This window comes from Suncus etruscus, chromosome 1, assembly GCF_024139225.1.
Source record: "Suncus etruscus isolate mSunEtr1 chromosome 1, mSunEtr1.pri.cur, whole genome shotgun sequence".
NCBI classification, from domain to species: domain Eukaryota; kingdom Metazoa; phylum Chordata; class Mammalia; order Eulipotyphla; family Soricidae; genus Suncus; species Suncus etruscus.
In genome coordinates, this window is record NC_064848.1 from 48,004,332 (window position 1) to 48,019,320 (window position 14,989).

Genomic DNA, 14,989 nt, shown 5'->3' on the forward strand with positions numbered 1-14,989 from the left:
GCTCCTGGCAGGCATGGGGGACCATATGGGACACCGGGATTTGAACCAACCACCTTTGGTCCTGGATCGGCTGCTTGCAAGGCAAACACCGCTGTGCTATCTCTCCGGGCCCTCTTTTCTTTCCTTTTTTAAAAATTTATTTAAGCACCATGATTATAAACATGTTTTTAATTGGGTTTCAGCCATAAAATAAACATACCCCTTCACCAGTGTAACTTTCCTGCCACCATTGTCCCCCATTTTCCTCCTCCCTCATTCCCTGTCTGTCTTCTAGACAGGCATTATATTTCTCTCACTATCATTGTCATGGAAGTTGTTAGTGTAGTTATTTCTCTAACTTCACTTATTACTCTTTGTAAGCTTCTTATCTTGGGCTTGTCCTTCAGGCCCTAATCTCTATTTTGTTTATTAAGTTTCTCTCTCTCTCCCTTTCTTTGTGAGTCTTCCTAATGCTTATCCAATCTTGTTTATTTTTTTTAAAGAACCAACTCTGCTTTTATTCATCTTTTGGATTGCTATTTGGGTATGCAGTTCATTAATTTCTGCTGTAAGTTTTATTATTTCCTCTGCCTGGACTACTTTCAGCTAAGTTTGTTGCTCCTTTTTCTAATTTTTTTAATTTATTTTTTATATCACATACTTTTATACATACAGATATACACAAATTCATACAAGTTGGTGAGAATATTAGAGCATGAACAAACATGAGATCATCTGGGATCAAATGTAGGCATAAACACATATAGATCATCTGCTCTAAATTTGAACCACATCCCTAGTTTCCTCCTCCTCCTCTTCTCTTGTCTTCTTTTTTCTTTTTTATTAATTATTTTATTGAATTTTTATTATAACATTGTGATGTTACACAATTAAAGAATACATTAATTTTAAGCATTTAATCTGCCAACAATCACCTAGTGTGATCTCTCCACCAATGTCCTTATTTTCCCTACCCATCCTCCAAGCCTGTCCTTTAGCAGGCACAAGATTCACTTATATTGCTATTACAAACAGATGGCAAAGGAATTAGCAAAGAATCATCAATGAAAGTCAGTTTGTTAGCATTGTTATATCTCACAATGGTGTTACTAAAAGTCATCTGAGTATTTACTTAACTAGCTGAGCTTTCTCTGCTATTGTTTTTACTCATTAAACTTGCTAGTCTTCAACTCAACTTTCTTTTTTTTTTAATTTATTTTTTTTATTATTTTAATTATGACAACAAAGATGCAAAGAAAGAGGACAGGGTAAAAGTTACAGTGTGAAGCCCAATTACCCATAAACAGATTCTCAGTAGTCCCATCGATGATTATCCCAAGCCTTGAACTTTCAGCCAAAGAACATTAAGAAAACAAAACTGAACCCATGTACAATACAATTACTTTGTCCCTCGAATCCCCAGTTGTAGTACATATTAATTCTTTGCAGCACACCAATATAATCTAAAGATATTAGACTTATGAACTCTTTAAACATTGAGGGCAAAGTACATTTTATCTAGTTCCATGCACATGCTTACTAGTTTAAGTTTACCTCAAAAATTTTAGTGGGTTGTTTTTCTTAAGGATTGGAGTCAAGGGAACATAGTAAAAAACGATATTAAAGTGGCATTTGTTTGCATAGCCCACCAAAACATAAGGACATGGAAAGACAGATTATGGTCTAATACATGGAGACCCTACCCCTGAAGTTTCCTGGCACAGGACTGACTCTAGGCTCCAGCAAACTAGTTTGTCCAATTCAAGTCATCGTCTGTAGTGGCAATACACTCCATTCCTCACATGAGGTCTCTATTGTTGGTATCATGCTTCTGTATTAAAGATCCTGGAGTCTGCATATCCCATATTGCAGTCAGGATAGTGCAGAGCATTCCTCTCGTTTCACCTCACACTTAAGGGGCAATAGAAAGAATAATGTCCTGTAGAGCAGGTCATTGTTGTTGTCACGTCTTCTCGCAGGTCATTGTTGTTGTCACGTCTTCTCAGTGTAAACGGAAGTGTCTTTTTTAGGAGGTCGACCCTTGGTAATGTCTTTCCTGGTAGAGGACTGCTTCCAACTGTTGCTATAAAAGACCTTGGATGTTTCATAGATAGCTTGCCTGGTTCTAGCGTGAATGGAGAATGCCCATTCATCTGAGGCCTGTGCCAGGTCATTATATCAATGTTCAGGGTGTAAGGTACATTGTAATGAGATTTATTAGATAATAACTAATCTGTATGTATAGTGTTTTCCCATTTTAATGTGTCTATGCAAACAAGGATCAATGCCATGAAGTGTTATTGGTGCATCTGGAGGCAATAGGAACAAGACCAGCAATTTCCATGACATAGTTCAATCATAGGCATCAAACTGAGGGACAGTTCCACCAACAATCCTTACTGAACAGCTTACAAAGAAAAGACAAGATGAAAAGTGGATAGAAACATCATGGTAGAAGAATATATAGAGAGTTACAGCAGTTAAAGAAAATAATCATAAAATATTCAAAAGATATATGTGTTCAATATGTGTTCGATTTGTGTCCTTCTAAATAGTTCTGGGATTTGTAAGATCTACTGTATGTCTTTGGTCAGAGATTAAAACTGTGTGTTACTGAAGTTAAGAAGGGTAAATCTGGGGTATTGATGGTTGGAAGGAGCATATGTTCGCGCGGGGGCGGTAGCCCCCGAGCGGTTTCAAAATGTAGACTGGTATGAAATTGCCAGTGACATCCTGAGTATAGCTGAGCAGTTATCTGCCACCCCCCAGATCAAACGCCACCCCCTAAGCCAACCTCTGGAGCCGGCCTGGGAGTGGGGAAAACCCAGGGTGCCCCATCAGCTCCTCCCAGAAACCCACCTGGAGATCCGGAGGAAAGGGGGAGAGGGGTGTCGGGTGACCCAGGTCCGTGCCCCCCTACCCTAGGCCAGGCCAAAAGGCCGCTGGCACATGCGGAGGTCTGCCAGCTGCCTGCCCGTGCCGGCTAAAAATCCTGCTCCAGGAAGGGAGAGAGTCTTCTTTTTTCTTTTCTTTTTCTTCCTTTTTCCTCTTCTTTGTCTTCCTCTTCTTCTTCCTCTTTTTCTTCCACTTCCTCTTTTCCTTTTCTTCCTCTTGTTCTTCCTTCTCCTTTTCCTCTTCCTTTTTTCTTCTTACTCTTCTTCCCCTTTTTTTCCCTCTTCTTTCTCCTCTTTCTCTTCTGACACTTCCCCCAACTCTTCTTATTACTCTCTTTCTGGGTCTCTGGAACTCCAATGATTCCTATTTTGTTTCTGTTGAGTTCATTAAAGACTTCTATTTTCACCTGTTTACATTCTTTGAGTTCTTTATCTATTGTCTGATAATTTGCTTTAAGGTTCTTTTACTATTTCATCTGCTATATGGCTCACTGACCCTGTCTGCAGCTGCTGTTACTCCATTGGAGAGGCTTTCCATTGAGGTTTTCATTTCATCTACTGAGTTTTTCAGACCTATTATTTCAGTATGAAGGTTTCTGATTTCTCTCTTCATATCCTCTTGATTCTTATTTGTGTTCCATTCAAGTCTATGCTTTCTTTGAGCTCCATGAACATCTTCCATATTTCTTCTCTAAACACCTTATCTGAAAGGATACTTAGTTGTTTGGTACTTTTCGGGTCATCAGAGCAGCCATCTTCATTTTCTATGCCTGGGGTTGTCCTGCATTGTTTCCCCATTGCCACACTTGTAGTGTGGTTTTTACTATGTGTTGTGGTGGGGTTCAAGGGTTAAAATATGCTCGCAGGCAGCCGCAGTGGTGCTCCTCTTGCTCCACCTGAAAAGCAACTTTTCCAATTTCTTAAGCTGTACCATTAAGGTATTTATGTAGGCCTTTTCTTCCTTCCTAATGAATGCCTGCAGAGCTATACATTTTTCACTTAATATCGCTTTTTCTGTGTCCCACAAATTCTGGTAATTCTTGTCTTCATTCTCATCTATTTCTAGGAATCTTTTAATTTTCCCTTTGATTTCATCTCTGACTCACTGGTTGTTCAGCAGTGAGCAGTTTTAAAATTCTATGGTGTTAAATTGTTCTTCTTCCCATTTCATTATTGTGGATTTCCTTCTATTTTCAGTGGCTGGAGAAGATAGTTTGTACAATTTCTATCTTCTTAATTTTATAGAATATGTTTTATGGCCATCATGTGGTCTGTCTTGGAGATGTCCCAATGTGCAATGGGATAAGAAAGTATAATCACTTTGGGGGATAAAAAGGCCCTACTTAATCTACTACTAAGCCACTCTCTTCCAGTTCTTCCTTCAAGCATATGTATATCCTTGTCGAATTTTAGCTTGATTGATCTGTCAAGAGGTGACAAGTTGGAGTAGAAGAATTCCACTACTATTTATGTCTTTCTTCAAGTCTGTTCAGTTTTTTTTTTAATGTATTTTGCTGGTCCCTCTTTGGGTGCATATATGATTGAGTGTCATAGTATCTTCTAATTCTATTAGTTTTTTTTTTTAACTTTTTCTCATTTTTTCTTTTGCTGTTCTTGTTCTCTATGCTACTCCTTTCCCCACATGCTTCTACTTTCTTCTACTTTTTTTCTTTTGCTGACTCTTCTTTCTTTCTTTTTACTTATTTATTTATTAGTTTGTTTTGGTTTTTGGGGTTGCACCTAGTGGTGCTCAGGGGTTACTCCTGGCTCTACACTCAAAGTCAAAACTGGCTCTGGGGACCATATGGGATGCCAGGATTCAAACCACATCCGTCCTAAATTGGCTACATTCAAGGCAAATGCCCTACCGCTATGCTATCTCTCCGGCCCTTCTTTTATCTTTCTTTTTGTTGTTGTTTAATAATTTCTTTAGTTACACACCATGGTTCTCTTTCTGTTTTTTTTTTATATCTGCTGAATCTTTTGCTTTTTTTATTGCCTCCTTTCTGTGTTTCTCCTTTTATTTCCTTTGCTTTACTTTTTTTTCCTTCCAATTTTTGTATCTACTGTTTTACCCATTACTTTTATTTCTTCTTTTTTGCAACTATTTTGTTTTTTGTTTTGGAGCCACACCTGGTGACATTCAGGGGTTACTCCTGACTATGTGCTCAGAAATCGCTCCTGGCTTGAGGGACCATATGGGAAGCCGGGGATCGAACCACGATCTGCCCATCCTTGGTCAGCTGCTTGCAAGGCAAATGCCCTACCACTACGCCACTGCTCCTGCCCCATTTTTTGCAACTATTTTGCGTGTGTGTGTGTGTGTGTGTGTGTGTGTGTGTGTGTGTGTGTGTTCATTTCATATCTTCCCCATTCTAAGCTTCTGCTGACTTTTCTAATTTTTTGTTTGTGTTTCTTTCTTTTTGGATTATTGTTTCCTGAGATGATACTATGGCAACCTTTTCTCCTTTTTCTCTTTCTCCTTCTTTCCTAAGCTTTTCTTTTGGTAGCACTTTTCCTGCTCACTAACCTTGCTGGACTGAGTTCCCCAGTTGGTCTGTGGTCAATCTGCGGTCTTCAGTCTTCTTTTGCCATTCCTAAATATGTTTCTGCTTCTCCTTTTTCCTCTCTCTCACCCAGCACTTTTTTATTTTCACTGACCTTTTATTGACTACTTTTTTACTTCTCCTTTCTTATTTTAGGATCTTCTATTCTCCTGCTGACATTACTTCTCCTTTTCCCTTGCTGATCTTTTTAGTCACATTTTTCCCATTGGTAGGCCTGTGGTTTCCATTCTCCATTTTAACTTCTCTGATGATTTTTGTGCCTGTTTCTCCTTTTTCTGTGCTTCTCCTATAGTCTGTATGTTTCCCTTCACCACCTTTAATCTCTACTTCTCTTTTTTTTTTTCAGTTCTTTTTTCCTTTCCAGTATCTGCTGGTGCTTTTCTGTTGTTTCGCTGACTTTACTTCTGCTTCTTGATGATTTCTGTCAGCTTCTCCTTTTCTATTGTATGATCTTCTGTTTTCCTGTTGGCATTACTTCTGCTTCCCCTTACCCAGTGCTTCTCTTTTTTCTGTGCTTCTCTTTCACTCACATTTTCCCCCGTTGTTAGGGCTGCCGTCTCTCTTCACTTCTCCTTTCCCTCTGCGGCACGGCACCGCACGGCAGGGCACCGTGTCTCCTTTTTCTGTGCTTCTCCACTTCACTTCCCCTTTCCCTCTGCGGATTTTGCCCATGTCTCCTTTTTCTGTGCTTCTCCTATAGTCTGCATGTTTCCCTTCCCCTCTACTTCTCTTTTTCCTTTTCAGTTCTCTTTTTCTCTTTTCAGTATCTGCTGGTTCTTTTCTGTTGTTTCCCTGACTTTACTTCTGCTTCTTGATGATTTCTGTCAGCTTCTCCTTTTCTATTGTATGATCTTCTGTTTTCCTGCTGGCATTACTTCTGCTTCCCCTTACCCAGTGCTTCTCTTTTTTTCTGTGCTTCTCTTTCACATTTTTCCCCGTTGTTAGGGCTGCGGTCTCTTCTTCACTTCTCCTTTCCCTCTGCGGCACGGCACCGCACGGCAGGGCACCGTGTCTCCTTTTTCTGTGCTTCTCCTATTCACTTCCCCTTTCCCTCTGAGGATTTTGCCCATGTCTCCATTTTCTGTGCTTCTCCTATAGTCTGCATGTTTCCCCTTCCACTCTACTTCTCTTTTTCCTTTTCAGTTCTCTTTTTCCCTTTACAGTATCTGCTGGTTCTTTTCTGTTGTTTTGCTGACTTCTGCTTCTTGATGATTTCTGTCAGCTTCTCCTTTTCTATTGTATGATCTTCTGTTTTCCTGCTGGCATTACTTCTGCTTCCCCTTACCCAGTGCTTCTCTTTTTTCTGTGCTTCTCTTTCACTCACATTTTTCCCCGTTGTTAGGGCTGCGGTCTCTCTTCACTTCTTCTTTCCCTCTGCGGCACGGCACGGCACTGCACAGCACGGCACCGGCACCGGGTGCCGTGTCTCCTTTTTCTGTGCTTCTCCTCTTCACTTCCCCTTTCCCTCTGCATATTTTGCTTTGTCTCCTTTTTCTGTGCTTCTCCTTTTTCTGAGCTTCTCCTCTTCACTTCCCCTTTCCCTCTGGGGATTTTGCCTTTTTCTGTTTCTCCTTTTCATTATCTGCTCATTTGGATACTTTGCTGGGAATTTTACTTCTGCTTTTCTCTTCTCTGCTTCTCCTTTTTCTTATGCTTCTCCTTTCAGTAGCACTTTCCCTTTTACTGAGTATTTCTGACTCACCTCTACTTCTTTCTGATTTCTAAATCTGCTAATTCCACTGCTTTTCTACTGACTTGACTTCTGCTTCTCTCTGCGGTAGCACTTTTCCGGGTAGGTCTGCACTATCTGGTCTGTTTCCTTTATCCATTTTCCCTTCTTCTTATGACTTCTCAGCTTCCCCCCCCCCCCTTTTTTTTTTCCTACCAGTGTTTCTCCTTTTAGTGGCTCTTTTCCCCTTTTGTTCACTTTGGCCCTTCCTCTGCTTAACTCTTGTTTTCATCATCTTGTGATTCTGCTGATTCTGTCCCAGCTTCTTCCTTTTCTTGATGCTCTGCTTATGCTGATTCCTACTCTTTTATGTGCTGCAACTACTACTAAACTCCTGGCTTTACTTTTCCTTCTTGGTTTACTTTTTATAGATCATTTCAGGGTCAAGGAGTGTGGTACTTGGGCTTTTCTCAATATGTTGCTTGGGGGTTACTCTCATTGGTATTTAAGGGGCAGTGAAGTGCTGTGGACCACTCCTGGGGCCCCTGAATGTAGAACATGTGTTAGATATTTCTGACATGTAACTGTAGCATGATCCTGAGTGGCTGCTCCAACCCTGGCCATACCTAATGACTCCACTCATAGCTGTTCTATCATCTCATTTTTTTTCTTTTTCGGGTTACCCACACCTGAAGAAATGAAAATGTTTTTAGGCCAGATTTGCACACAGATGACCTGGATCCAATGCCAAACACCAGATATGCTCCTCTAATCCCCACCCAAAGTGGTCCCTGAGAACAAATCCTGGACTAAGCTGAGTACCTGGGTGTGGCCCTAAAAACAAAATGAAAAAGAATAAATTTCATGATACTGGTGTTAACCTATAGAATGGTAATAGTCTTAAGTATACCCCACTGGAACAATCAACTGTGATATAAATTGAGGCTAGAAGAGGCAGAAAATTACATGGTACAGAGTTTGGTGGTTTAAGACCAGGGGGACTGCAGTCTCTAATACTAAATATAAAGTACTTAGAAGGGACTGTTTCTCTTTCATGTATGTGTGGAGAAATGAACGAGTGATCATACAGTAAAATGGAACAAGTTACTCTTTTTTGAAAACTACATGAAAAGACACAGAAAATGTGAGATAATTGTATAGCTATGTGGGATAGTCTTATCTAAAATAAGGAAGGAGAGACAGAAGACAGATAAGAGATATAATAGCAAAGAATGACAAATGGAGTTGAGATTATAGTATAGATTGAAGTATTGATCACAGTTAAAGATATGATGCCAGATCCTTTGAAAGTAGAAGAGTGACACTTAGCACTTTCTTGTTACTAGCAAAGTGTTTTATATATTTGTTTGTAGCCATGCTCAGGACTTACTCTTGGCTCTGTGCTTAGGAATCACTCTTGCTTAGACTAAGGGAATCATATTAGGCTCAGGTAAACAACGAATAGTCAATTGCATGTAAAGCAAGCATTTATCCACTGTACCATATCCTCAGCTCAATCAAGGTATTTTATTATTGCTTTTCTTTCTGTTGCAGGTCCTGAATCTGTGCCTCCTTCTCTTCTCAAAGTAGTGATGAAACCCATAGCAACTGTTGGAGAAAATTACCAGTACCCACCTGTGAACTGGGCCTCACTCCTGTCCCCACTTATGAGACTAAACTTTGGTAAATATCAATTATCTTTAGGTCTTGGGACTCTGCTATCAGGATGCTGCCTGGCAGAAAAATAGATTCTATAATGATTGAATATACTTTCGGATATATTCTGTAATTTGATATACTTTTGGCATATTATTTATTTGTGATCTGGTGCTAGGTGAAGACTAAGAGTAAGGGTCTGATTTTGTGCAGGCCTAGGATGGATTTGGGAATGTGATTGGACCATGGGGTTCTAATACATATATTGTTAGTGGCCTATGAGAGCAATACCACAGAGCCTCATCTATCCCTTTGACCATGTGAGTACTTAGAAGTTTTGGCAGTCTTGGGTACCAGATAGATAGTATAAAGGTTAAGGCACTTGCCTGGCATCTCGCCAACCTGGATTTGAATCCCCAGCACTACATATGACCCTTCAAGTACCACTTGGGGTCACTCCTGAGCACAGAGCCACAAATAACTCCTGAGCATTGCCAGGTGTCAACCTTCCTTAAAGAAAAAAAATGTTGACAGTCAGCCTGGATATGGTCTCTCACCATGTTGACAACCTCATGCCCATCTTCCAGCTTCTATAACTAGTTAATTTCTAGTTTTTATTTTTAGTTTTTTCTAGAAGTAAATATCTGTTTTTAATTCATTAACCAGTCTGTATTATCCTTTGATAGCAGACTAAACAAAGTAAGCCAGGGAACTCTGTAGCCAAAAAGAGATCTTCACCGTATGCATTTATGTGATAAATGAATCTAAGTGACATTATCTAAGGATAATATTTCCTAGCAACATCCTTAACCTGAATCTCATCTACAAAATTCTTTTGCCATGTAACATAACATATTCAAGTTTCCAGATATTAGGAGATGGTATCTTTGGGTTCATTATTTTATCCCCTGCACATACATTGTCATAGAGGTAAAGGAAATTATATATCTGCTCCTACAATACATACCTAACAAGGAACTTACATATGCAAATGTAATCTTTGCTTGTCGCTCCCATATCCAGAAAAAAAGAAAAAGAACAATTTTAAGTGTTGTATGATTGTGTGTTTATGAAGTAAGGTGTTTAATTACATAGGATATGCAAAAGATTGTAAGATGCGTTTAACTCTACACAAATTTTTACCTAAATACTTTCATTTGGACCCTAAATGAATTTGGTGTGAGGTATACTGTCACCATATTGTTGTCCTAAGAGGCTTTATTAGAAAAATAGATTCATGTGCACTTTACCTGCTTTTGTGAGCTATATTCAAGATGTGTTTTAGAAAAAAGGAAATACCTTAACAAGAAAATACATCTGCTGAAAGGAATCAGGCTACTAAAAAGACTCAAAAGACCCAATTTCAGAGAAGGTTTCTGTATCTTTAGTCCTTCTAGACCTCCAGACTAAGGTCAATTTTCCTGTGATGATTTATAAGCCTGAGAGATAGATTTTTAGTTAGAATATGCTCCCTTATTTTTTGTTTTTGTTTTTGGCTACACCCAGCAGCACTCAGGAGTTACTCCTGGCAGACTCAGTGAACCATATGGGAAGCCAGGGATTGAACCCAGGTCAGCCACATGCAAGACAAATACTCTATCTGCTGTGCTAATGCTCCAACCCCAAATATACTCCAATTTTTATTTGTATTTGAATTTCTAGGTTTCTTTAGATATATTAAGATAACTATATTGAGTAATTTCAAGCTTCTTGCCAATTCCAAGACTTGGAACTATGATGCCAATTGGCACCTTCTTCTGTATATTAAGTCTCTTGAATTCCCTTTAGATTTCTTGAAGTCCTATTACTGTAGAGGTCAGATGAACAATTTCTTTTATTTGAAGTAGTGGTGCCTAAAAATAAGTCAGAAAAAGCACCACCACAAGAGATATTCCTTTATTTTTTTTCCTTCTTTTTTTGCAGGTGAAGAGATACAGCAGCTGTGCCTTGAAGTTATGGTGACCCAGACTCAATCATCCCAAAACGCAGCTGCACTTTTGGGATTGTGGGTGATGCCACCATTGATCCACAGTCTGGGAGTACGTAATAATAAAGAGTGTGAGAAACAGGAAGATAGGGCTTTTTGGAGGAAGAGTAGCATTTATTTGTGAATGGTCTCTCAAAGTCTGAGAGGACAAATGGGGATCTTACAAAAATTGAGGGTTTGTCAGTAGCAGACCAACAGAATGGAAAATGATTTGATTTAGTTCTATGTCATAGCCATCAATATTTATTCTCTCGGATACCATTTTTTATAAAAAATGGGAAAATGATGTCTCAGGATTATAAAGTTAATTTCTTAGCATCATGCAGCTAGAAAGGTGTAGAATTATTTAAAGCTAACTCTATTTGTTTATATATGTTATACTTAATTACTCCAGTAGGTATTAAGAAAAAGCCACATTTCCATGCATGTATGAACTCTAATGCACATAGGCTTTGAAGCCTTGGGAGGATTTGGTTAGCTATCTTGTTAGAAGCACTTGGAGGCAAAGGTGGGAGGATGTAGGCAGAGAAAACAGAGCAACTCTGCTAGGGTGTTTAACTTGAGCAAGATGTTGAGGAAGAAGTAACTGACTGAGTCTGGAATTTGTAGTAGAGAGAGTAGGCAGTACCTTGTTGGACATATCAGAATAATGAGACCAACTTGTTTAAAGATGTAATATTAGGGGCCAGAGCAATCATATCAAGGGTTGGGTGCTTGCTTTTCAGGTAGTTAACCTAGGTTCAACCTCTAGCACCCCATTTGTTCCTCCAAGCCTGCCAGGAGTGATCACTGAGCAGAGAGGTAGAAGTAAGCCCTGAGTACCCCAGGTGTGACCTCAGAACAGAAAAAGATATGAAGACAGTTAAGATATATAATTTTGTTTTGTTTTGCTTTGGGGCTAGACCCAGTGATAGTTAGAGCTTATTCCTGGCTTCATGCTCAGAGATCAATCCTGGCAGACGTGGGAGACCATTGGCCATGTGCAAGACAAGTTTTCTCTGTCCATTGTACTCAAGCTAAAAGATGTTTAATTTTCAGTATACTTTAAATTAGAAACAACACACACTCTCTCTCACACACACACATGCACACATGCCACAATTTCTTAGAAACTAATTAATTTATTTTAAGTTGGAATAATATTTCTGTGTTGTTATTCTTTCCTGGAAGGTTTTTAATTCTTGGTGGGTAGAAGAAAACTCTATAACTCATATATAACTCTATAAACTCAGTATTTTATTGTCAGTTTCTATTTGTGTTTTTGTTTTGGAAGGAGAGCTTCCAAACATTCTTCAGGTATCAGTGTGTTCTAACTGTATGAAATTTACATACATTGTATGAAATTCTAACAGGATATAGAAGTTTCCTGGGATTTAGTTATAAATATCCTTCCATTTCTCTTTTAGATTGATAATACTCTTTCTCTATACTTACTTGGTTATGTACCTTTCTTATTAACAAATTAAGGTTGTGGATTTATTTTCTTAATAATATACCTTCAATCTAAAAAAATGATAGGTGGATAGGAAGTGACATAATTTAAAATGAGCTCTTTAGGGACCTGAGTGATAGCACAGCAGTAGAGCGCTTGCCTTGAACTCAGCTGACACAGGACAGACCTGGGTTTGATCCCCCAGCATCCCAAGCCAGGAGCGATTGCTGAGCATGGCCAGGAGTAACCCCTGAGCATCACCTGGTGTGACCCAAAAAAACAACAAAATAAAGCAAAAAAAAAACAAAAACGAGCTCTTCAGATCAAGCAAGTACATTAATATTTTTAGAAATTCATAGACTTCGTCAGATTTTTCAGGAAGCCACACCTGTCTATACTAGGGGTTTATTCCTGGATCTTTGCTCAGAAATCACTCCTGGCAGCCTCTGGGGACCCTGGGGATACCAGGAAAGCTGCCTGCTATCGCTCTGGCCCGTGTATTTTTATTTCTAAGTGTTTTTTGTTCTTATCAATATTTTGATTGATATATTTAGGCCCTACTCCTGCCTCTGGGCTCAGGGACTACTCATGGCAGTGCTTAGAGGACATATGCAGTGTTCGGGATTGATTGCAAGATTATTTCAAAGCAAGCATCTTAACCTAGGATTATTTCTCTGATGCACTTAGAATGTCTGAAGCCCACACTTTTAAAGTCTATGACCCAAGAAAGTGCTCCCTAATTGTGTTCCTTCATTAATTTTGAGTGCTAATATGCCATCAGTTCCACATGCTCAACTGAGTCTTTGGTTAGTAATGATCACTCTTTTTTATTTCCTTGTGCTTTCTCAGAAGAAGAAATTAATAATTTCCATCATTCTACTTGGGTGATTTTCCTCAGATGAGCCTTTTCTCTTCAGGGGATATTTTTGCTAGAGTGTATAACCTTTAAGACTGAACAATAGCTGTCATGTAGTTTTGTTGAAGTAACATTTTCTTCTCCTGAAAAGTTCTAAGGTTTAAATTGAGTAGTTTACAGATGAATTGCCATACATACATCACCTCGGATCAGAAGTTAGCACAGCATTCAGAATTGCATGCATTTATCATCCATTGGACCGTAAATCTATGGAAAAATGAGGGCCCAGGAAGTAGCTTACAGCTTTTATTTCTCAGCCTCCTCCAAAACGCAAAGATGACCCAGAAGTTTGAGTCTTATAACCCTGACTTTCTTGTTTACATCTTATCTCTTCTGTTTTGTATCTAGCTGAATATCAAGAAATATCTCTTGGTATCCGCACCTCTGTGGATAAAACACGTCTCTGATGAACAGATTCTGGATTTTGTTGAAAACTTTATAGTGGCAGTTTTTAAGACATCTTCCAATCCTGAGTTATGTCCAAGTGCCTTACAGGGTCTTAGCCAGGCCATGAAACTTCCCAGCCCTTCCTTTCACCTCTGGAGTCTGCTCTGCAAAGCTACTGCGAACATTTTTGACCTTCTGCCAAATAAGATTCGGGTGAGGAACAAAAATATTTACATTCCTGACGATTTATGTTTAGGGTTTTTTTAAAGCCTTCTTGGCAAAGTGGGTAGTTGTATATTTTAAGAATGTGGTGGGAAGGCTAGCAAGAAGTGACCACATTCCCCACTAAAAACGTGTTGTTTCTAAGATCTAAATTGAGGTTGAATATTTCGAACCAAAATTTTGAGCAAATTCAAATGTAGTTTACTCGGTACTGAACTATATTTTTGCTTTTAAATCTTTTATCAAGGTTGGAGAGATAGTACAGCAAGTCAGGCACTTGCTTTGCATACAGCAGACCCAGGTCCAATCTCCAGCACCTTATCTGGTTCCCCTGAGTCCTTCCTCAAGAGTGACTCCAAAGTTCAGAGCCTGGGGTAAACCTCGAGTACCACCAGTATGGACCAAAAACAAGCAAACTAAAAGAACATGAGCAAACTCTGTAACCCTAGAGAATACAAAGAATGTTGTCTAGTATACCATTTATATCGTTTGCCTTTATACCAGTTTTCCCCTCCCCCAGTGGATCTTTGAATTACAATTTCATGAAGAAATTTAAAATCTACTTGGAATAGTAAGCTATGATGAAAAGAAAGACAGCCAAACAAATGCAGAAAATAATAGGAATGAGGTTTTTAGAATGATAAAGTCTACATATTGCTTTGATTCATTTTACAGTTTCATCAGGTACTGTTTGTGGAGATAAGCAAATATGAGAATTTTTCAGAATTTTAATGTATTTGTTATCTTACATTATATTTTGACATACTTCCAACTTTTCTTTTCTAGAGAACTGATCTAGAGCTGTATATCAGTGTAGCAAAATGCCTCTCAGAAATGACAGATGATGAAGTCAATCGGGTTACCCAGATTACAGAGGTAATAATATATCTATGTATTATTTTTATCATTATTGAGGATAAAATTAAAGTTAAAGAGATATTTTGGCTGTAGCTCTTTATTTTTTTGTTGTTGTTGCTCCTTTACCACAATATTAGAAATGTCTCTCTGTGAAATTCTCTCCAGACTTAGAAATATGGTTGGGTAACTTCTATTTATCCATTATCCACTAGCATACTACATTGGCCTGATTCTTAGTTGTTTTTTTTTATCTCAAGAACATTTCTGTGTCACCTATAGAGAAAAAAATAAAGGATAATGACTTTAATACATAATCCCCAAGAAAGGGAATTTCTTTTTTTTTTTTTTTTTGGTTTTGGTTTTGGTTTTTGGGCCACACCCATTTGACGCTCAGGGGTTACTCCTGGCTATGCGCTCAGAAA

At 38.7% G+C, this 14,989-nt stretch overlaps 1 protein-coding gene across 1 annotated transcript in view; it reads left to right on the forward strand.

The window, feature by feature from the left end:
* FOCAD (focadhesin) overlaps positions 1-14,989 on the forward strand; it is a 326,609-nt gene that overhangs the window by 298,846 nt on the left and 12,774 nt on the right. The window contains 4 exon segments of the mRNA XM_049769400.1: positions 8,664-8,792; positions 10,689-10,804; positions 13,449-13,700; positions 14,496-14,585. Of these exon segments, the coding sequence (XP_049625357.1) occupies positions 8,664-8,792; positions 10,689-10,804; positions 13,449-13,700; positions 14,496-14,585 (587 nt within the window).